General features: G+C 38.1%; 1 protein-coding gene across 1 annotated transcript in view; it reads left to right on the top strand.

The window, feature by feature from the left end:
- The window catches only part of TENM1 (teneurin transmembrane protein 1), a 608552-nt gene that overhangs the window by 320875 nt on the left and 264622 nt on the right, over positions 1 to 23055 (top strand). The window contains exons 8-9 of the mRNA XM_032620244.1: positions 21234 to 21433; positions 22569 to 22779. Coding sequence (XP_032476135.1) covers positions 21234 to 21433; positions 22569 to 22779 — 411 coding nt within the window. The remainder of the gene's footprint in view (positions 1 to 21233; positions 21434 to 22568; positions 22780 to 23055) is intronic.

The raw sequence follows: 23055 nt of genomic DNA, 5'->3' as shown, positions 1-23055 counted from the left end.
ACCTTAGAAGCTTACAAACTAGTCATAACTCACTCTTTCTCTTTAACTTGTAAATATTATGTAACAGCTGGTTTAAACAGAGCAGGGGATATGAACAAATGAAAGACTTGTTCCTAGACCTGAGTCATGTAAGGTCCATAAACTGAACTGAAAATAATTACAGTGTAATTTATCAACCAGTAGAGAATGTTAAAATCTTCAAGATAATCAAATCCAATATCATTATTTAAAGATGAAGAAACTGAGGTCCAGAGGGGTCAAGAACACACAGAGATGGTGGCGCAGTGGTTGAGAATCCGCCTGCCAATGCAGGGGACACGGGTTCGATCCCTGGTCTGGGAAGATCCCACATGCCACGGAGCAACTAAGCCCATGAGCCACAACTACTGAGCCTGCATGTCTGGAGCCTGTGCTCCGCAACAAGAGCCCGCAACAGTGAGAGGCCCGCGCACCGCGATGAAGAGTGGCCCCCGCTCGCCGCAACTAGAGAAAGCCCTCACACAGAAACGAAGACCCAACACACCCAAAAATAAATTAATTAATTAAAAAAAAAACCACACAGAGAACTGGGACTAGAACCAAGGACTCCTGGTTCCACCTCTTCTGTTTTCTCTTCTATTATTGTAATAATGTAACACAATCTAAACATGTAAATTCCTAAAGAGGTTTTCTAAGGGGGAATCAAAGACAGAAACTGAGCTGGTAAGAAAATTAATTTTATTCAGGCTATTGCAATAGGGAGAGCACCCCAGGTTCAAAGATCAGTTTTGCCTAAGGCTTTTATAGGAGGAGTACATGAGCTACAAGCGGGATGATTTACAGTTGGAATTGTTTTGTACTCAGGGCAAATCTCAGTGAGTCAGATGAACAGGAAATGTTTTCTCTGTGTCTAGCTAGTTGAAGGAGAACAAACAGTTCTAAACTCCAATAATTATTTATGAAAGAATGGGAATTGGAGGGTCTGTATCTGGATTTTCAGCAGGTTCCAGCAAAAGGGGAAAGGTCTGTGCTTGGCTTTGTCACAGGTAACAAAGGAGTCATGTGCAGTTCTTACGGGAGTGCTGAGAAAGAATGGACAGAGAGCCTTCTCTAATAAGTCTTAGGGAAAAGGGTTTTCAGTTTGGTTATTTTTGCTTATTTATTTGTTTGCTTTGTGGTAAGCCACTTCCTAAATCATAAAAGCGTGGAAGGATATCTGAAAGCAAAAGGTTGGGGTAATCTCTTAACCAGCTCTGTTTTCCAGGGGCATAGGGCTCAGGTAAAATCCAACATTGTCAGTAACAATCTGAATGAGGAAGAAGTTTGTTGGGTAGATGAGGGTACTGAATTCCTGCAGGTTGGATGCCCAGGAACAAAAAGGGTGGGTGGAGAGACAGAAAACTAAAGGACACTAAAGACAACCTTTATCTCCTTTACAATTTTTGCAAAAGGCTGGCCTTGGGAGGAAGTGACATTTCTTTTAAGTTCATCCTACAAAATCTATCTCCGCAAAGTTGAAGGAAAAAAAAGACATTTTCTAGTCAATGTCTGCTGAATATACGACCATGTAAACAACGTATAGCTGATTCATATGACACAATCTATAGCCTGTCGTGAAGATGCTTCAGCCAGGACCAAACTGTGACTATAGCTTCACCTGTCTGGGCTCCAGTTTCTCCTCTGAAAAAAAAGGGAGTTGGCTTTGAAGGGAAGGAAAAATAATTTTACCTTTACCCTTCAGGTTCTTGGCTGAGACCCCCTTGTAATAAAAAGAAAGATAAATAGGAGAAAAACAAGCAAGTTAAATAACATGTGCACCTCCTGTTTTCATGGGAGAGACCCAGGAAAACTGAGCACCTCCCCGAAATGACCCAAGCCATCACCTTAGATACCATCTCATCTGAAAACAAAAGATGTGAGGAGAGTCAGTTAAGGGAGGGTATCAGGAAAAGCACAGTACATGGAGTATGGGTGTTATGCAGATTTAAGTCATTTCCTTCTCCTTTGATCAGAGTTTCCAAAGATTTAGAGTTATCCTTCTCTTCCTGGTAGAGAGGAAGACACCCTTACAAATGGAGGTTTCCCTTATAAATCTTGCGAAGGGTAACTTTTAACTTGTAATTTTTAACTTGCTGAAGGCTCTCTTGCTAAAGGGTAACTCCTATTCACTTTTCAGATCTTTTCCTATGTCTGCTGTTTCATAAAAATAATCAGCTCAAGATAATCCTTAAGCCAAAGAGGCGTATTTTGGGGTGGCAAATTCTGCTCCCCTTCAGCTTGCAACCCTTTGTGGGGGAGAGGTCATGGGAAGTGAAACACTTTTTGCAAATGAAATCTTACCTAGCAATTAGAAATATATAGCAGATAAGAGCCACCTTTCTCCAGATAAGGTGAGGGAGGGGAGCAGACTCCTGCCACCCCTCTCTTTTCCTTACCCTTTCCTTCCTTTTCCTCCATTCTCTTCCCAACCGCTAAGGCTCTGACAAGACGGGGTGATGCTCCGTAGGACTAGCTTATCTCTAAGGTCCCTTCTAGCTGTATACAGTATGAGTCAGTGAATCCGAATTATGCAGTTAACAAAGAAAAATTAGCCATTCCAAGTAAAAGTTGACCTATTTTTGCAAAAGGGGATATACTCCTGGGAAGTGGTTGAAATGTGTGTCTGTAAAATTTGTAAACCGCGGTTTCCCATTTAAAGTACTTGCAGAGAATTCTGTTGTCATTCAAATAATTAATTCCCAGTTTTCTGCATTATAAGTTTCGGGGTTTGACATGTATATAACAATAATCATATGCACTTAGAGAGCATTTACAGTTTCAGAATACTTTAATGTCTTTTATCCACATAAGAGTTTTATGCTGTAGCAGCTATTGTTACCCTTGTTTTACAGTTGAAAAGGAGAACACAAGAAGGTTAAGTGACTTGCCTTACATAATAGACATAACTACTGGCAGAGCTGAGATTAGGATCCAATCTCTTAACTGTTATCTCAGCACCCTTTTTTGGGTCTTTTCTTTCTTTTTTAAAAAATTCTATTCTCAAGGCCAGTTGTTTAAGTAACAGCTGTCTTGATTAAAGATCTCAATGCTAATAGCCACATCCCTTCCTTAAGAATACTTTTTTTTGCCATTTTCTGCACTGTTTTTTTTGATATTTTATTGTCCTTGTAATTCCTTTTAAGTCTTTTATTCTCCCACTACATATATTACCATATCTTCCCCATGTGGATAGTCATCTTTAGTTATACCCTTTCTAGTCCCACTACCAATATAGTCACCATATCCACCATGTTTTATCAATTTTCTCTTGCTGTATCCTTAACATCTGGTTGCCATCACTACTTAATTTCAGATGTATACTTAATCTTCTCACCTGTCTCCATAGTGTTCTGCATTTTCTATTTAAAAAAGTTTTTTTGAAATATAGTTATTTACAATACTATATTAATTTCAGGTGTACAGCATACTGATTCAGTATTTTTACAGATTATACTCCATTAAAAGTTATTACGAGATAATGGCTATAACTCCCTGTGCTATACAATATATCTTTGTTGCTTATCTATTTTATACATAGTAGCTTGTATCTCTTAATCCCATAAACCCTAATTTGCCACTTCCCTCTCCCCACTGGTAACCATTAGTTTTTTTACATCTGTTAATCTCCTTCTGTTTTGCATATATGTTCATTTGTATTATTTTTTAGATTCCATATATAAGTGATATCATACAGTATTTGTCTTTGTCTCACTTATTTCACAAAGCATAATATTCTCTAGGCCTATCCGTGTTGCTGCAGCTTGCAGTATTTCATTCTTTATTATGGCTGAGTAATATTCCATTGTATCTACATACCACATCTTCTTAAGCTAGTCATCTGTTGATGGGCACTAGGGTTCCTTCCATGTCTTGGCTATTGTAAATAGAGCTGCTGTGAATGATTTGCATTTCTCTAGTAATTAGCGATGTTGAGCATATTTTCATGTGCCTGTTAGCCATCTGTATATCTTCTTTGGAAAAATGTCTGTTCAGGTCTTTTTCCCATTTTTTGATTGGGTTGTTTGGTTTTTTTTTGATATTGAGTTGTAAGAGCTGTTAATATATTTTAGGTATTAACCCCTTGTTGGTCATATCATTTACAAATATTTTCTTCCGTGCAATAGGCAGTCTTTTCATTTTGTCACTGGTTTCCTTTGCTGTGCAAAAGCTTTTAAGTTTGATTAGGTCCCACTTGTTTATTTTTGCTTTTATTTCTTTTCCCTTAGGAGACAGAGCCAAAAAAATATTGCTATGATTTATGTCAAATTATGTTCTGCCTATGTTCTCTTCTAGGAGTTTTATGGTTTCAGGTATTACATTTAGGTCTTTAATCCATTTTGAGTTTATTTTTGTATATGGTATGAGGAAATGTTCTGATCTCATTGTTTTACATGTGTCTGTCCAGTTTTCCTAGTACCACTTGTTGGAGAGAGTGTCTTTTCTCCATTGTATATTCTTGCCTCCTTTATCATAGATTAATTGATGATAGGTGCATGGGTTTTATTTCTGGGCTCTCTATTCTATTTCATTGATCAATGTGTCTGTTTTAGTGCCAGTAACTGTGCGTTTTTTTTGTTTTGTTTTGTTTTTTTGCGGTACGCGGGCCTCTCACTGTTGTGACCTCTCCCGTTGCGGAGCACAGGCTCCGGACGTGCAGGCTCAGCGGCCATGGCTCACTGGCCGCAGGATCTTCCCGGACTGGGGCACGAACCCGTGTCCCCTGCATCGGCAGGCGGACTCTCAACCACTGTGCCACCAGGGAAGCCCCAGTACTGTGCTTTTTGATTACTGTAGCTTTGTATTACAGTATGAACTCTGGGAGTGTGATAGCTCCAGCTTTGTTCTTTATCCTCAGGATTGCTTTGTCAATTCAGGATCTTTTGTGGTTCCATATGAATTTTAGTATTATTTTTTCTAGTTCTGTGAAAAATGTCTTGGATATTTTGATAGGAATTGCATTAAATCTGTAGATTGCTTTAGGTAGTATGGACATTTTAACAATATTAATTCTTCTAATGCAAGAGCATGGGGTATCTTCCCATTTCTTTGTATCATCTTCAGTTTCCTCCATCAATGTTTATAGTTTTCAGAGTATAGGTCTTTCACCTCCTTGATTAAGTTTTTCCTTGATTATTTTATTCCTTCTCTTTCTGATAGTTAATTATTATTATATAGAAAAGCAACAGATTTCTGTATAGTAATCTTGTATCCTGCAACTTTGTGGAATTCATTTATTAGTTCTAATAGTTTTTCGGTGGAGACTTTAGGGTTTTCTATATAAAGTATTATGTTATCTGCAAAGAGTGACAGTTTTAATTCTTCCTTTCCAATTTGGATGCCTTTTATTTCTTTTTCTTGTCTGATTTTTGTGGCTAGGACTTCCAGTACTATGTTAAATAGAAGTGGTGAGAGTGGCCATCCTTGTCTTGCTCCTGAATTTAGAGGAAATGCTTTCAGTTTTACACCCTTGAGTATGATGTTAGCTGTGGGTTTGTCATAAATGGCCTTTATTATATTGAGATTTGTTCCCTCTATACCCACTTTGATGAGAGTTTTTATCAATGGATGTTAAATTTTTGTCAACTGCTTTTTCTGTGTCTATTGAGATGATCATGTGATTTCTATTTCTATTATTCCTTTTGTCAGTGTTGTGTATCACATTGATTGATTTGTGAATTTTGAAGCATCCTTGTGTCCTTGGCATAACTCCAACTTGATCATGGTGTCTGATTCTTTTTGTGTATTGTTGGATTTGGTTTGCTAATATTTTGTTGAGGATTTTTGCATCTATATTCATCAGAGATATTGGTCTGTAATTTTCTTTTTTGGTCATGTCTTTGTCTGATTTTGGTATCAAGGTGATGGTGGCTTCGTAGAATGAATTTAGGAGTGTTCCATCCTCTTCAATTTTTTTTGAATAATTTGAGGGTAGGTATTAGTTCTTCTTTATATGTTTTATAGAATTCCCCTGTGAAGCTGTCTGGTCCTGGACTTCTGTTTGCTGGGAGTTTTTTTTATTACAGCTTCAATTTCACTACTAGTGGTCTCTGTGTTCATATTGTCCATTTCTTCTTGATTCTGTCTTGGCAGATTATATCTTTTAAGAAATTTGTCCATTTCTTCTAGGTTGTCCAATTTGTTGGCATACAGAAGGGTCTTGTTTTTTTAATCCAACCAGCCACCTTATGTCTTTTGATCAGAGCATTTAGTCCATTGACGCTTCAAGTAATTATTGATAGGTATGTACTTATTGCCATTTTATTACTTGTTGTCCTTCTATTCTAAATGACAATCTTGCTAGGTAAAGTATCTCAGGTTGCAGGTGTTTCCCTTTCAGGACTTTGAATATATTATGCCACTCCCTTCTGGCCTGCACAGTTTCTGCAGAGAAATCAGCTAGTAGCCTTATGGGGATTCCCTTGTATGTGAATCTTTGTTTTTCTCTTGCTGCCTTTAGGATTCTCTCTTTATCTTTAACTTTTGGCATTTTAATTATGATATTTCTTGCTGTGGCTCTGTTTGGGTTCATCTTGTTTGGGACCCTCTGTGCTTCCTGTACCTGGATATCTGTTTCCTTCTTCAGGTTTGCGAAATTTTTAGCCATAATTTCCTCAAATACATTTTTGATCCCCTTCTCTTTCTATTCTCCATTTGGAACCCCTATAGTGCAAATGTTGGAAAGCTTGATATTATCTTAGAGATCTCTTAAGTTGCTTTCATTTTTTTTTAATTTGTTTTTCTTTCTGCTGTTCTGATTGGGTGATTTCCATTATTCTATCTTCCAGACCACTTATGCATTCTTCTGTATCACTTAGTCTGATATTCATTCATTCTAATATGTTTTTTGTTTCAGCTTTTGATTATTCATTTCTGATTGGGCTGGTTCCTTGTTAAAATGTTCATTGTTTAGATAATTTCTTTTCTGTAATTCAGTTAACATTTTTATACCAATGTTTTGAATTCTTTATCTGATAAATTATTATCTGATACTTTATTTCTGTTTCATTATTCATTTTTTCAGGACTTTTCTCTTGCTCTTTCAGTTGAAAGTAGTTCCTCTGCATTTTCATTTTGCTTAACTTTCTCCATCTGTATGAATTTAGGTGAAACAATTACCTATGGTGGTCTTGAAGGAGTGTTCTTATGTGGGAGGAGCCCCAAACAGACTGCTAGTGCCCAGCGCCTTTGATGGGAGGACTGGATTTGACGTGGATGCAAATCACATCTTTCCTCAGGGTGTGCTGGCAGCTCTCACCTTGGTAGGGTGTGGGGCTGGAAATGGAGGAACTAGAGCTGCTCAGGGTGTGAGGTGGGACTTCCTCTCCGCTCAGTGGTTATCACCGCCCTGTCAGGAGCAGGGTCTAATCAAGTTGCTGGAGCAGAAGCCCCAAGGGTTTGACTTGAGCTGGCTCTGTTTCAAGTGTGTGATTTTCACCCTCCCCACACTGAGACCTTTGCCCCAGAGGAGGGGAGTGCTGAAATAAGCGGGGCCCATGTGCAGACAGAGGTCTGATGCACTGCCTGTGTAGGTGTCTGAGGCTTCACTCAGATGCAGCCTCGGGTGCGAGACCCCTTCGTTTCTCACAGTTGATCACTGCCCACTGCCTCCACCACCCCTGCCCCCTTGTGGAATTGCTCCACAGGTCTGGCGGGACCCGCTTGGACTCTCTGCATGTATCAAGTAGTGAGCTGCAGTAGAGCGGCTGCTGTCAGAGATCTGGGCTTCTTCTGAGGCGCTGCCTGAGTAAGTGCTAACAATAGCTCCGCCCCCGCACTGGATCACCTCGGTGGCCCGTGATCTAATCTTTTCCCCGGTCATATCAGCCCCAGATCCAGTGCCGTGCTATGGCGTGGAGTGACCGGGGCCAGAGCGTTCACTCAGCTCAGGCTGTGGTGCATGGCATGGTGGTCTCAGGAAACCCAGCAACTGCTGGGGCAGACCTCACAAGCAGAGTCCAGGCTTCACCAGACTTTCTATCTGATCCAGTGGTCCTCCAGACAGCTCAGGGGGCTTGTCTTCTCCGCACAGTACTCATGGACTGAGACGTCCAGTCTGTGGCTCGACCTGCTCACTCCCCAGGGCCGGTATCCGCCTATGTGATATCCCTTTTCCTCCAGTTCCCCTCCCAGGTGCACAGGTCCCAAGCCAAGACTTTTCTTTCTATCCTACCCGATTATGTGTGTATCTTTCTTATAAACTTGGTTGTATAGGAGTCCTTCTAACCAGTTTCCATTTAGTTTTCAGTGAGGATTGTTCCACATGTAGATGTATTTTTGATGTGTTGGTAGGGGGATGTGAGCTCCATGTCCTCTTACTCTGCCATCTGTATCTCCCTCCTCTCCCGAAGAGTACTTTGCAAATCTTGCATTTCACACCAAAGATCTAGGTTCCCTAAGCACTCCCCCCTCCTCAAAGGAGAACACATACACTTGCACACACGCAAGTACCCTTGGGAATTGAAAATTAAACAACAGCACAAAATGCACCTTTCTGACCTCCTTTCCTTGTAGACTTAGCTGAAGAGGTATGTGTGTGTATGTGTGTGTGTGTGTGTGTGTGTGTGTGTGTGTGTGTGTTGCTTGTTTTTTGGCTTTGTTTTGTTTTCTTTCCACCTACAGGATAGATACATTTGGAGGCAATTTATGCTATAACAGTTGTGGGCCCTGAATAACAGGTTGAATTCTAAATTTACTTACAGTTTCACTGATACTTATTTCACAGACCCAGTCAGTAAGTGAAGATTCATTTTGTGGTACCAGAGTAAAAAACTGCACCATCCCCACCCAGGTAATCATTGTGCATTCAGATGGAACACAGTCCTGCATTATAATTCTGTTATTCGTCCATAGGACTTGTCGATATTAAAATGCACTCAGTTGCCCTTTGAGTCAGCCCATAGTTTCAGTATCTTTTACTTAGAGGATATTAGAGCCTAGGATATTGTTGTAGAATTGCGAATAATTCATATAAGCACAGCAAACCACATGAATAAAACAGTAGTAATGCACTAACAAAGACAACAGTGTTGGGAGCATAACATTATTAGTTTTAAAGATTGATGGCAAATTACAGTAAATGTTTCCTATAATGCTATATAGATGTTTCCCTAACACAAGGTTTCAGGGGGCCCAGCTAGAGTGCTGCAGCTTGTTTTTAACTATATTAAATCACTTTATCAATATACCTCAGTTTTAACAAAAGCTTTTCTAAAGCATACTGGAGGCCTGACTTCTAAAAAGATTTATGGAAAGCGTTCACTATGCTAAAAGGCCAACTTATTTACAGTATAAAAAATTCATGTTAAATGTTCTTGGCCATATATGTTTTACGTTTCATTCTTGTTTCATTGTAATCCTCATTTTCCCTTTTTTTAAACTTTTTTTTTAAACATACCTTTCCTGTGATGCCTATGAAATATGTCTGCCTTTTGGTCCCTCTACCCCAATAGTCTACACCTGACAGAGGCACTAGATGGTATGCTACAGAATGACATATTTATCCTCCTGGAGTAGTCCTTTGAAAGCTACGGGATCTTCCCATAACATGTTTATAACGTCTTAGTTTTTTGAAAGAAGCAGTCCATTGTAGAAATTTATCAACCATGTGTATATCTAATCCTGTTGAGTGTCCAGTTATATCTTTCGGCCTGTATTATTTTTGGAGGAAGTTCAAACATTTAGTAGCTTTTTCCTGAAGTCAAGGTAACTCTAGTATGTAAAATTTACTTTTGAAAATAAAGTGCTAAAGTTCCAGGATCTAATGCACAAGTCTGCATTTTTTCCTATGCATAACTTTGGCAATCCCATAGATAATAATCACAAATCCTTTTTTAGCCTTTGCTTTTCTAATACTAAGAGTCTTTGGTTTTACTTCTGTACACTACTTGTAGCTCCTATGCTCCCTTAGTCATTTTAGTTGCCTTTTCCTATTTCCATTTTATATCCTACCAAAGGTGTCTTCACCAGGACTGTATACGGATACCGTCTTGCCGTTGCCAGTGGTTCAGTGAGAGGGAAGAATACATGTAAAAAGTTGAATTGTATGAGATTCTTGACCACTTCAAACTCTCCATTAAAATAATATCAAGGGAAGAAAAATGAAATCTTAGTATTCAGAAACATAGAGGAGAAGCCCATGATTTTTAATGCTACTTTGAGTCAAGGTGCTATTTTAACTGTAGTAAGTACTGTGGAGAGTTAAAAAATGAAGCAGAAGACATAGCTTTTGCCCTTGAGAAAGTTCCTATTAAATAGTAGAGCTGGAAGAAACATGCATACGTGCACACACAGTGCAAAATAACATGCAACCAACTGTTGTACAGAAATAGAAATAAGATGGTTAGGTGACTAAGAGACTTAAAAGAAAGAAGATGAAAAGATGATTGTTATTATAGAAGTAGCTTGAGCTGAGCCTTGAGAAACAAGAAAAATCAATCCTAGTTGACCTTAAAGAGCGCATGTTTAGGAGACTGGAATGGTAGGGTGGTAAGGGGGAAATGCAGGTGGTAATAACCTATGTGGTAAATGAATAATGAAGCAATAGAGGCAGCAGATGGAGACAGTTTGGCAAGGAAAGGAAGGATATAAATAGTTTGATAACTAGATGAAGGGGCAGTTGTTTCATTTTATTCCTTTTTTTTATTAAAGAAGAGAGATGTGTGGTTGTTTGAATATACAGAATAAGAAACCAGTAGAGAGGGAGACATGGAGGGTGCTAGTAAGAAAGGAGATGGTAAAGGGACAAAGTCTCTCAGGAGGAGAGAAGGGGAGGGGGGAGCCTCAGAGATAAACGGACACCAATTGTATGGCACACTGTGTATGAGAGAGACACTTTGATATTGTGGAAATAAGAGGTAGGAGTTCAAAAAGAGGACACAATACGTTCAATAGATGTTACCATCCATTATGATTACTATTATTATTATTACTCTCTGTAATGAGTTTTATTTGTGAAGAAAAGTTTTAATTTTTTTTAATTAATTAATTTAGTTTTGGCTGCGTTGGGTCTTTGTTGCTGTGCGTGGGCTTTCTCTAGTTGCGGTGAGCAGGGACTACTCTTCATTGTGGTGTGCGGGCTTCTCATTGTGGTGGCTTCTCCTGTTGCGGAGCACAGGCTCTAGCCACACGGGCTTCAGTACTTGCAGCTCACGGGCTCAGTAGTTGTGGCATGCGGGCTCTAGCGTGCAGGCTCAGTAGTTGTGGTGCATGGGCTTAGTTGCTCTGCGGCATGTGAGATCTTCCCGGACCAGGTCTTGAACCCATGTCCCCTACATTGGCAGGTGGATTCTTAACCAGTGCACCACCAGGGAAGTCACGAAGTTTTAATTTGATATAATTATAGATTTTCTGGATTCTCAAAATGTATCAAAATCTGTAGCAATATGACAACCCATGAGAACTGGTGCCTACGCTGGCTGCTTCTCTTTACCAAGACCTGGCACAAGAAGATATGTCACCCCCTCATTACTCTCAGCTATGGGATAGGAGGGTCATAATATAATTGTGTTTATTAAATGCCTGGTACGTAGATGTCAAGAATTTAGACAGACGTGATTGTCCTGTCCTCTGGGAACTTATATTCTAAGATACAAAGGGGGAAGCTACAGAAAATGAGCCATGACCTGCCCTCCTGCCACTATCCCAAAGTCCAGAAGGATGTGATCATAATAACCTACCTATAACAAACATCTAACATTGTATAAAATATAGAAAATAGGCGTCCCTGCTGTGAACTACCAATTACATGTCCTAAAAGTACTGGCCAGGAGACAGTTCAGCTTCTAGGTAACAGGTGACCTTCTGATACCATTTGGAAACACATCAAAACTCTTATGACAGTGCATGATAGTTTGTGTGAATGTGTGGGTAGGTTATCCATGGCAATTTATACCTTCCAACCATATTTTTTGTAATAGCTTTGTTGAGATATACAGTTGTATGATTAGAAATGTTTTTTAAAGTGACAGGAATATGTACATCCATATACAGTTGTCCCTTGGTATCCACGGGGATTGGTTCCAGGACCCACCCAGGGACCAAAATCTGTGGATGCTCAAGTCCCTTATATAAAATGGTGTAGTATTTGTGTATAAATTACACACATCCTCCCATATACCTTAAATCATCTCTAGATTACTTATAATACCGAATACAATGTAAATTCTATGTAAATAGTTGTATATTTTGAGTGCAGCAAATTCAAGTTTTGCTTTATGGAACTTTCTGGGATTTTGTTTTTCTGAGTATTTTTGATTCACCATTAGTTGAATCCACGGATATGGAACCCATGGATATGGAGGGCCAACTGTAATTTACATACTATATAATTCACTGATTTAATGTCTACAGTTCAGTGATTCTTAGTATATTCAGAGTTGGGTAGCCATCACTACTATTTAATTCTAGAACATTTTCATCACGCCAAAAAGAAACTTCATAGGCACTGGCAGTCACTTCCTATCCCCAGCTCTCCCCAGCCCCTGGCTACCACTAATTTACTTTCTATTTCTATAGATTTGCCTATTTGTACATTTCCTATAAATGCGGTCATAATGTGTAGCCTTTTCTTTTCTGGCTTCCTTCACTTAACATAAAGTTTTCAAGGTTTGTCCATGTTGTAGCACATACCACTACTTTGTTCCTTTTTATAATATTCCATTGTATGATAATATTCCACTGTATGGATATAACGTATTTTGTTTATCCATTCATTAGTTGATGGATCTTTGTGGATTTTCACCTTTTTTGGCTGTTATGAATAATGCTGATATGTGTTCAAAAATAGATCTATAGAGTCAAAATGCAATTCAAAATTAGTCCTTTAATTAAGGGTAAGATTTTAACAATGCCATTTTATTTCTGTCTGAGAAGATGTATGCAATACTCGATAAGATACTGTACTGGAATCTGAAGTCTGTCAGTGTGTGGACATAACTATTTACACTTATACAGTAGTGTATTTCTCAAGTGTAAGATTAGTTAATGGACTTTTCTACACAATCAGCTATTATCATTGTCAGTAAGACAGAGGTATTTCATTGCTGAACATATTTTATTCACAGTCAATTCCCAAAGGTCTATGTATGTAGATGATTTCAATTCTTCCTCACACCAAACCTTGTACTGAAATGTCAAAATAAATGATCAACAGTACTAAATAAATTATCAAGATTACTGTTTTATTAATTCACTGAAACAGTATTTACCAAGCGCCTACTATGTACAAGGTTCATTCTTCCTTTTCTTTCTCCTGCATACTCCTGGGTGTAACAATATAAAAGGCATGTGTAATACACCATCTGGAAAGTGAGAGTTGAATACATACTTTTCTTCAATGGTTCGTATAAGGAAAATTATACAAAGCCACATAGATGGACAGGTTAGGTTTTTCCCCATCCCCTTTTCATCTCTTAACACCTTTGGATCACAGGGAATAGGCCCATTTTGCTCCAGGCACTGATATTCTAAATTTCACAATGACTTGTTACTGTGGAACAATTATTGTATTTGAAAGAACACAAAGAAGATGGTACTTAAAACATGAGAGACACACTAGGACTAATTCAGGTGAAAGACGTACCAAAGCCACTTGATTGTGTATTTTGTGCTATAGGATGAAGTGAAGGGGAAATAGAATCTTAAGGCATATTTCTTTTTCATCTCTTTGGACAACATTCCCTTCAGTTAAAACAGTACTTTTTTTAGCTTAGATACTTTTTATGGAATTTGCAAGTGTCTTTAAAAGACTTCTAAGATTGCTGTTATGGACACAACCAAAGCCTTTAAACTAGTCATTTTTACACAAGGACCTGATAGTGGAATCTTTTAAATAACCATGTGTCAGTATCTTCTACTAATGTCCCACTGAGTTTTGCACAGAAGCACTGAATCCAGTCTAGCTATATTAAGTAGAAAAAACAAATACATGTATATGTCCAGTTATTTACCCCCTCTCTTATAAGGACAATGCTATTAAAATCACGTTATTAGTAGTCAGGTATGTGTCTGAACGAAGCTTTGGTTTAGTCAATAGAACCACTACATATGATGTCTGTCACCAATTCCAGCCTCTGTATTTTATCTTTCAGGTAGCTTGACCTTCTCCTTTTGCACCATCAGTTTGCCATCCTTCAACCCAGCCTATCTGCCATTGTTTTTTCCTACTCTGCAGTTGATGCCTGTGTTGCAACCTATAAAGAGAGTGTTTAGCTCAAACTAAATTGGTGGATATTGGTGAGACTGTGATAGCTACAGTACTTCACAGTCTGATATAATCCGTGGCTGTCTGCACTTCATCTTGGATTTGTGCAAGGAAGTGCCAGTTACTGAAGAATATGACCCTCTTGGGCCTTCTGATATGCTTCAGTAAAATAAGTGATTAAGTGATAATTAAAACATGAGTATTAAAATGATAATTAAAACGAAATCTGTACCCTTAGTGCTGTATTTTAACTCTGCCACTGACGATTTGCAAATGAAGGATCAGAATCAGTGTTAAGTTTGTCCAAACTTATTCCACTTACCTATATTGATGCAGAATTTCATCATGAAATCACATTACATATTGGTTTTTTGCATGTAATTTATTTCTCTTTAGTTTCCTCCTTTGAACTACATTAAGAAAAATAATGAAATAATAAATTAACCAATAATCACTACATTGTAATCCATAACTAATTTTGGGAGAAGTGAAAAAGGAACAGTCTATTTAGTGAAGTAAATTGCTAACAGGGAGATATCTTCCTTTCTGATGCACTAAGCTCTAAAAGGTTAGGGGCTGAGAAATTTTCCATCTGCAAGCTGTGAGAATTTCTCTAATACCAGATCACTGCAAAAAGCTTGCTTTGCTATTTTTATTTAAGTTATAGCCCACATGTTCATCCATGTTGTCACGTCTCTTTACCTACCTTGTCTTAACTGTGATGCAGGCTCTCAAAGGGTAAGACCATCTTCTTTTAAAATCGTTTTTATAAATGACATGTATATATGCTTTGGATATTTGGTAATGCTAATAACTAGGAAACTCCAACAACACAACTTCATGAGTTTCTTTAGATTTGGTGAATAACATTTAAGTGGCCTTATTATGCAATATATGATGCTGTAAAATACAGAAGGAGAGATGGTGTAGCATTCGGTAAAGCTCATATATAAAGGTTAATGTCCATCAGCCAGTTTTGTCCTGATTTTTTAAAAATGACAGAATCTATATTCATTGGAGACTGTTCACAGCACCTTTAAAATACCGTTTGCTGAACCTAAAACATTTTTTGTCACTTTTTTTTAATTTCAAAGTGAATTTATTTGCTGTTAATGAGCTAAATACTATGGTGAAAATCTACGTTGCACAGCACTAGGAATGATGATATTTCTAGATACAAATAATAACGATCATTTATTGAGCACTTGTCATGTGTCATGCTGGGTTTTTTTTTTGAATTTTTGAATTTTATTTTTAAATTTTTTTTATACAGCAGGTTCTTATTAGTCTTCCATTTTATACATATTAGTGTATATATGTCAGTCCCAATCTCCCAATTCATCACACCACCACCACCCGACCCCCCCCCCCCACCCCCTTGGTGTCCATACGTTTGTTCTCTACATCTGTGTCTCTATTTCTGCCCTGCAAACCAGTTCATCTGTACCATTTTTCTAGGTTCCACATATATGAGTTAATACACAATATTTGTTTTTCTCTTTCTGACTTACTTCACTCTGTATGACAGTCTCTAGGTCCATCCATGTCTCTACAAATGACCCAATTTTGTTCCTTTTTTATGGCTGAGTAATATTCCATTGTATATATGTACCACATCTTTTTTATCCATTCGTCTGTTGATGGGCATTTAGGTTGCTTCCATGACCTGGCTATTGTAAATAGTGCTGCAATGGACATTGGGGTGCATGTGTCTTTTTGAATTATGGTTTTCTCAGGGTATATGCCCAGTAGTGGGATTGCTGGGTCATATGGTAGTTCTATTTTTAGTTTTTTAAGGAACCTCCATACTGTTCTCCATAGTGGCTGTATCAATTTACATTCCCACCAGCAGTGCAGGAGGGTTCCCTTTTCTCCACACCCTCTCCAGCATTTGTGGTTTGTAGATTTCCTGATGATGCCCATTCTAACTGGTGTGAGGTGATACCTCATTGTAGTTTTGATTTGCACTTCTCTAATAATTAGTGATGTTGAGCAGCTTTTCATGTGCTTCTTGACCATCTGTATGTCTTCTTTGGAGAAATTGAACCTAAAACATTTTAAATTCTTATGTTTATAATATTGTTTGCATGACCAAATGATGCATTTTAACAAGTGATAAAAGCCCCTAATGAGGATAGCAGTTGAACAAACTGAACATTAAATTGAGAACAGACGTGTCCACATAAACATGGTCTGTTAATTACTGCTGATTGAAGAGATTTGTCCGCTCCAGGACCTTAGGAGTTAAATGTATAATCAGCCCTTTAGGGACCAAACTGTTCTGCCTCACATGGAAAAAAGTAACTTCCACTGAAAAATAAGGTCCTCCGTTGGTCATTTATCATCTCAAAGGGCATATTTTATTATAAATGTCAATTCCACAAAATTATGTGTCCTGTAATACATAATTATGTTCAAAATTGCATTTGAAATCTATTATTAACAGTTAACAGTGAACATTCTTAAAATAGTTATTACTCTTAGCCTTAACACAGAAAGCAATAATGGAGGTATTTTAGGGAGTTAAAAGCTGCAAGGCGCTGGCCTCTGAATAAAGCCTCTGCAGGTGTGTTTCTTAGTGGGCTGTTAATTTTATAGTGGGTGAACACAAAGGACAGAGACCATGTGTGTTTTTAAACTGTGTTTGGTGTGGAAAAGGAGTTGATGGCTGCAAAATATAAAGGCAGAGTGAAATGAGGTCAAATTGAACTTGCCCTCCTGAGATGTAATCCTCCTTGCTTAAAATCAAGGCAAACTAATTCTTGCCCCTCTGCTTCTCTCTCTTCCCTCCCCACCACCACATAATAAAGAATCCCAAGAAACTTATATTAAGCTAGCACAGCTGAAATAATTAGAAAATATGGCAAGAAATAATAAAGACCTGATACACTAACATTGTCTCATACTAACCAGCTCCTTCTAGGTTTCCTGTTTTTGCTACTGTCACTAAGTCACACAAAATTACAATTTTGACCACCCCACCGCATTCCCCACACGTAGGTTCCCAGGGTCCTCAGAACCTTGCTTCCCAGAATGTGGGCTGTGGACCACGAAGCATGGGCATTAGTTGGGAACTCGCAGGATCTTAGTTCCCCAACCAGGGATTGAATCCGGGCCCCGGCAGTGAAAAGCACCGAGTCCTAACCATTGGACCACCAGGGAAGTCCCTACACATTCCAGTTTGAGAAGCACTGCTATAGAACTGTCCTTTACATTGTCTTCTTCCATTTTTTTTCTTTTTTTTTTTGTCTTTTCTTCCTGGGGAAATAATTTGTTTTATTATTATAAATAACTCTCTTTATATTTTAGATATGTTTTTTGTAAGAAACATAATTAGATTTTACTTCTTAATTCCAAATGGTGGTTCTTACCTTTTAACACAAACGTTTAGTTCATTACTCTTTATTTTTAATTATAGATATAGATATATGAAATTTATCTTCCATCTTCTTTTATGTTTTCTAATTGTCCCATCTAGTCTGTCTTCCCCTTCTTACCTTTGTTTAGATAAATGATTTTTATCTCAGTATTATTTTCTCTATGCTAGTTCAAAAATTTTTTCGTTTTTAGTATTTATGCTTGAAGTTATAAGATTTTTAAAATTTATAATAATCTGAAGTTAGTTGATATTTGTACCATTCTTCAGGATAATCCAGTTTTACACTTCCCAGATAATATGTGATTTTTTTAAACATTATTGAGGCATAATTGACAAATATGATTATATATATTTAAAGTATACAGCATGATGATTTGGTATACATATATATTGTAGAATGATTACCAAGATCAAGATAATTAAAACATTCATCACCTTGCATAGTTAACACAGTCAACTCGTGTGTGTGTGTGTGTGTGTGTGTGGTGAAAATGCTTAAGATTTACTGACAGCATTTTTCAAGTATACATTACCATATTATTAGCTATAGTCACCATGCTGTACATTAGATCCTCGAAACATCTTATAACTGAACATTTGTACCCTTTGACCTACATCACCCCATTTTCCCCTCCCTCCAGCCCTGGCAACCACCATTCTATTCTTGTTTCCATGAAATCGACTTCTTTCTGTCTGCCTTATTTCACTAAGCATAATGCCCTTCAGATTCATCCACGTTGTTGCCAATGGCAGGATTTCTTCTTTTTTATGGCTGAGTAATATTTTATGGCTGAGTAATATATATATATATGTATGTGTGTGTATATATATATATACACACACACACACACACATATATATATATATATATATATAAAATCTCACATCTTCTTTATCCATTTATCCACTGAAGGACATTTAGGTTGTTTCCATATCTTGGCTATTGTAAATAATGCTGCAATGAATATGGGAGTGCAGATATCTCTTTGGGATCCTGATTTCAATTCCTTTGGATATATACCCAGGGGTAGGACTGCTGTATCATATGGTAGTTCTACTTTTAGTTTTTTGAGGAACCTCCATACTGTTTTCCAAAATGGCAATACCATTTTGCATTTCTCCCAACAGTGCACAAGGGTTTTCTTTTCTCCACATCCTCACCAACATTTATCTCTTGTCTTTCTTTTTTTAAGGAAGATGTTGGGGGTAGGAGTTTATTAATTAATTAATTTATTTTTGCTGTGTTGGGTCTTCGTTTCTATGCGAGGGTTTTCTCTAGTTGTGGCAAGCGGGGGCCACTCTTCATCGCGGTGCGCGGGCCTCTCACTATGGCGGCCTCTCGTTGCGGAGCACAGGCTCCAGATGCGCAGGCTCAGTAGTTGTGGCTCACGGGCCCAGTTGCTCCGCGGCATGTGGGATCCTCCCAGACCAGGGCTCAAACCCGTGTCCCCTGCATTGGCAGGCAGATTCTCAACCACTGCGCCACCAGGGAAGCCCTATCTCTTGTGTTTTTGATAATATCTAACCAAACAGGTGTGAGGTGATTTTGTGATTTTGATTTGCCTTCCCCCTGTGATTAGTGATGTTAAGCACCTTTCATATACCTATCGGCCATTAATATGTCTTCTTTGGAAAATATATATATTCGAGTCCTTTGTCCATTTTTAGAAATTGGATTATTTGCTGTTTTGCTATTAAGTTGTACAAGTTCTTTATATATTTTGGATATTAATGCCTTATCAGATACATTTAGCCTTCCATATTCTCGGGTTCCGCATCTGTGGATTCAACCAACCTCGAATCAAAAATACTCAGGGAAAAAAATTCCAGAAAGTTCCAAAAAGCAAAATATGAATTCACCACAAGTGAGCAACTATTTACATAGCATCTACATTGTATTAGGTATTGTAAGCCATCTAGAGACGATTTAAAGTATATGAGAGGATGTACATAGGTCACGTGCAAATACTTTGCCATTTTATATACGGGACTTGAGCATCCACAGATTTTAGGATTCGTGGGGATCCTAGAACTGATTCCCCACAGAACTGAGGGATGGCTGCATATGGTTTGCAAGTATTTTCTCCCATTCTGTAGGTTGCCTTTCCAATTTATTTACTGTTTCCTTTGCTGTGCAGAATCTCTTTAGTTTGATGTAGTCCCACTTATTAATTTTACAATTGACTGGAATGTACTTTTTCCACATGAGCTGTTGGTTCTACCCTAAATTTAGATCTTCATGTCATTCACCTGAATTATTGCCCCATAATTCCTATATCATTCTTGTGCCTTCCTGCTCTAAAGCATCCTACTTTCTGCCTCAAGATCAGCCTTTTTTTTTTTTTAATTTAATTTTTTGGTCTTCGTTGCTGAGCACGGGCTTTCTTTAGGTGCCGCTAGAGAGGACTACTCTTCATTGTGGTGTGCGGGCTTCTCGTTGCGGTGGCTTCTCTTGTTGCAGAGCATGGGCTCTAGGTGCACGGGCTTCAGTAGTTACAGTACATGGGCTCAGTAGTTGTGGTGCATGGGCTTACTTGCTCCGGGGCATGTGGGGTCTTCCCAGACCAAGGCTCGAACCTGTGTCCCCTGCATTGGCAGGTGGATTCTTAACCACCGTGTCACCAGGGAAGTCCCAAAATTAGCCTTTCTAATGTACCCAACCTCTCCCCTCTTCCTAAAAACCTTTAATGGCTTTCCATCCTTTACTAAGTAAACTATTTAGGACTGGCTCTCAAGGAGCTATAGAATATCATGCCGTCCTTTCCCTCCAGCCCTATCTCCAACTGCTCCTCTCTATATACCCATACCCTGCACCTTAGCTTTACAGTTTCTCTCTTTGTTTTGGTTCAAGCTGTTCCCTTCACATGGGAAATCCTTCCCAACAGCTCTGTTGAAATCCTTTCCATCCTTTAAGGCCCATCTTCAGTACCACTTCCCATACATAGGCTTTTCTGATTCATTCTTTCATTCATTCATTGAATAAATATGTACTGATCACATACTTTTGCCTATATTTGTCTAGTTACTGGGGATAAAGCAATAAACAAAACAGCCACAGCCTCATGGACCTTATATTCTATTGGGAGAAAACAGGTGATAAACAATAAATAAATAAAACATGTGCTATGTTAGGTGGTGATAAGTGCTAAGGAGAAAATTAAAGAATATAAAGGGGACTGAGACAGCTAGGAATGATGAGTATCCTCCAACCAAAACCTTTTCCTTCCTTTGTATACCCAGCTCAGGTATTTTTCTTTACAATGTGGATATTTGTGTACTTGTCCTGTTTTCTCTTTTATGTTCAAAGTTCCTTAAGAGCGAGAACTGTATTTTACTCATCTTTGTATCTCCTACAGCTATCAAGACAAAGTTCAGTAAATAATGGTTAAAATGACTCAAATGATGGAAATAAATGCAATAGTAGTTTAGAGGAGAGAGAGACTGATATAGTGGTTGGTTATGGAAGGCTCCTTGGAAGATATTAAATTTGGGTAAAGTCTTAAAAGATGGGTGGGGTGAGGAGGAAGAAAGAGCTGAGTAAGTCTTTTTGGTATACCTGTTCTTGAAAATCTAAAAACCATTGCTTTATAAATTAAGGTTAATATTATGTATACTTTTCTTTACTTTTAAAACCAGTGTTTCAGAAGGGACGGGCAATAGACACCGGAGAAGTTGACATTGGTGCACAGGTCATGCAGACCATTCCACCTGGCTTATTCTGGCGTTTCCAGATTACTATCCACCATCCTATATATCTGAAATTCAATATTTCTTTAGCCAAGGACTCTCTGCTGGGAATTTATGGCAGAAGAAACATTCCACCTACGCATACTCAGGTATTTGATATTATAGGTATTTCTTGACCCTTTTAGAGAGTGGTGAGATGAATAGTTTAGGGGTTGTGACTTGCAAAGTATGTGGGAGTCAGAGGTGAAGGCAGACAGTTTTTGTAATGAGCAAATATCGAGAATAATCACAGTCAAGCGAATGAAAAAAATGGTACTGAGAAACAAGGACTAGCATTTAGCAGAGCAGATTCAAAAAAGGGAGTTTAAGAAAATATTCTTGCAACTTGAGTTCTGCTTCCTGGAACAGGATGGTCATGAGCCTTCCCAGCCCCCTCCTCTTACTTAGCTTTGGTGCCCACACCTCCTCCGCTGCTTCCATACATTCCTGACCTGTGGTCCCAATAAAGGAATGCGAATCAAGAGGGAAATGAGTCAAAAAGGCACGTTTTGTCTTGCAGGTAAAACTTTTTCCTTGTTATTGTTAATAAAAACACAAATATGTAAAACCTCTGTGGTTTACAAGACCCTTTTATAAACCTTTGCCACATCATTTCCCTTAATTTCCTTCCCTTATCTCTTCCTTACATGAACCCATTTGAGGCCCTGCTCCATCTAAGAAGTAGCATAGGGAATCATGACCATCTGGGGCTTGGGATACATGTGCCATGTGCTTGTCCACCGATTAGGAAAAAAAAAGGACAGGGTCTTTGAATATTTAAATATGTTACCACAAATGTAGTAAATTATGATGAATGTTCTCAAATTTTCAACTGTTCATTTATTTGTTTTAAAAACTGTAAAACTCTTTAATTTGTAAAGAAGGTCATGGTAACATTTCAAGGGGAATGTCTATTTTCAAGTATCTTCTAATCAGATACTTTAGTAAAATATCAAGATTCTCTTGCATAATACTAAATAAGAATTTTTATATTTCTTGGTTTATTATTTTTAATACTCTAAAACCGAAAGGTTTATAACATTTATAAATATAGTAGAGAGTTATTTTTTTCAGAATTAATAATATGCTCTTGGGTTTAGATATTCTTAAGAATGAATAACCTCTTCTCCCACTTTGCCCACCTCCAAAGCAAAGAAGTATGAAGTAGCACAACTGAAGTGAGAGATGTTTGTCAGCCTTAGAAGTAAAAGTAGCGGCTCATATTTGTGTTTGTATTTGTTCCAGTTTGATTTTGTAAAACTAATGGATGGAAAACAACTGGTCAAACAGGACTCCAAGAGCTCTGATGATACCCAGCACTCCCCTCGGAACCTGATCTTAACCTCACTGCAGGAAACAGGTTTCATAGAGTATATGGACCAAGGGCCTTGGTATCTGGCATTTTACAATGATGGAAAAAAGATGGAGCAAGTATTTGTGTTAACTACAGCAATTGGTAAGCTGCCTTGGCTATGATTTTGAATTGACAGTATAACTCCAGAAAGACACAGTCAGTGGTGAAAGTGATACAGATGTTATTTAAGCATACTGCTCATTCTACCTTAAAGTCATTACTCGGGATAGGCCACAATGAGAACGGTTTATATTGTTGTTGTCAGTAATGTTGTTTAAATGCTGATTAAGATTTTTAAAATGCTCCTTTATTTGCTGCTATTTTAGGTTACTTGCCACGCTCCTTTTTATATGTTTTCAACAGGAATAGTTACCTGGA

This window comes from Phocoena sinus, chromosome X, assembly GCF_008692025.1.
Source record: "Phocoena sinus isolate mPhoSin1 chromosome X, mPhoSin1.pri, whole genome shotgun sequence".
Taxonomy (NCBI): Eukaryota; Metazoa; Chordata; class Mammalia; order Artiodactyla; family Phocoenidae; genus Phocoena; species Phocoena sinus.
This window is presented reverse-complemented; position numbering and strand designations above follow the sequence as displayed.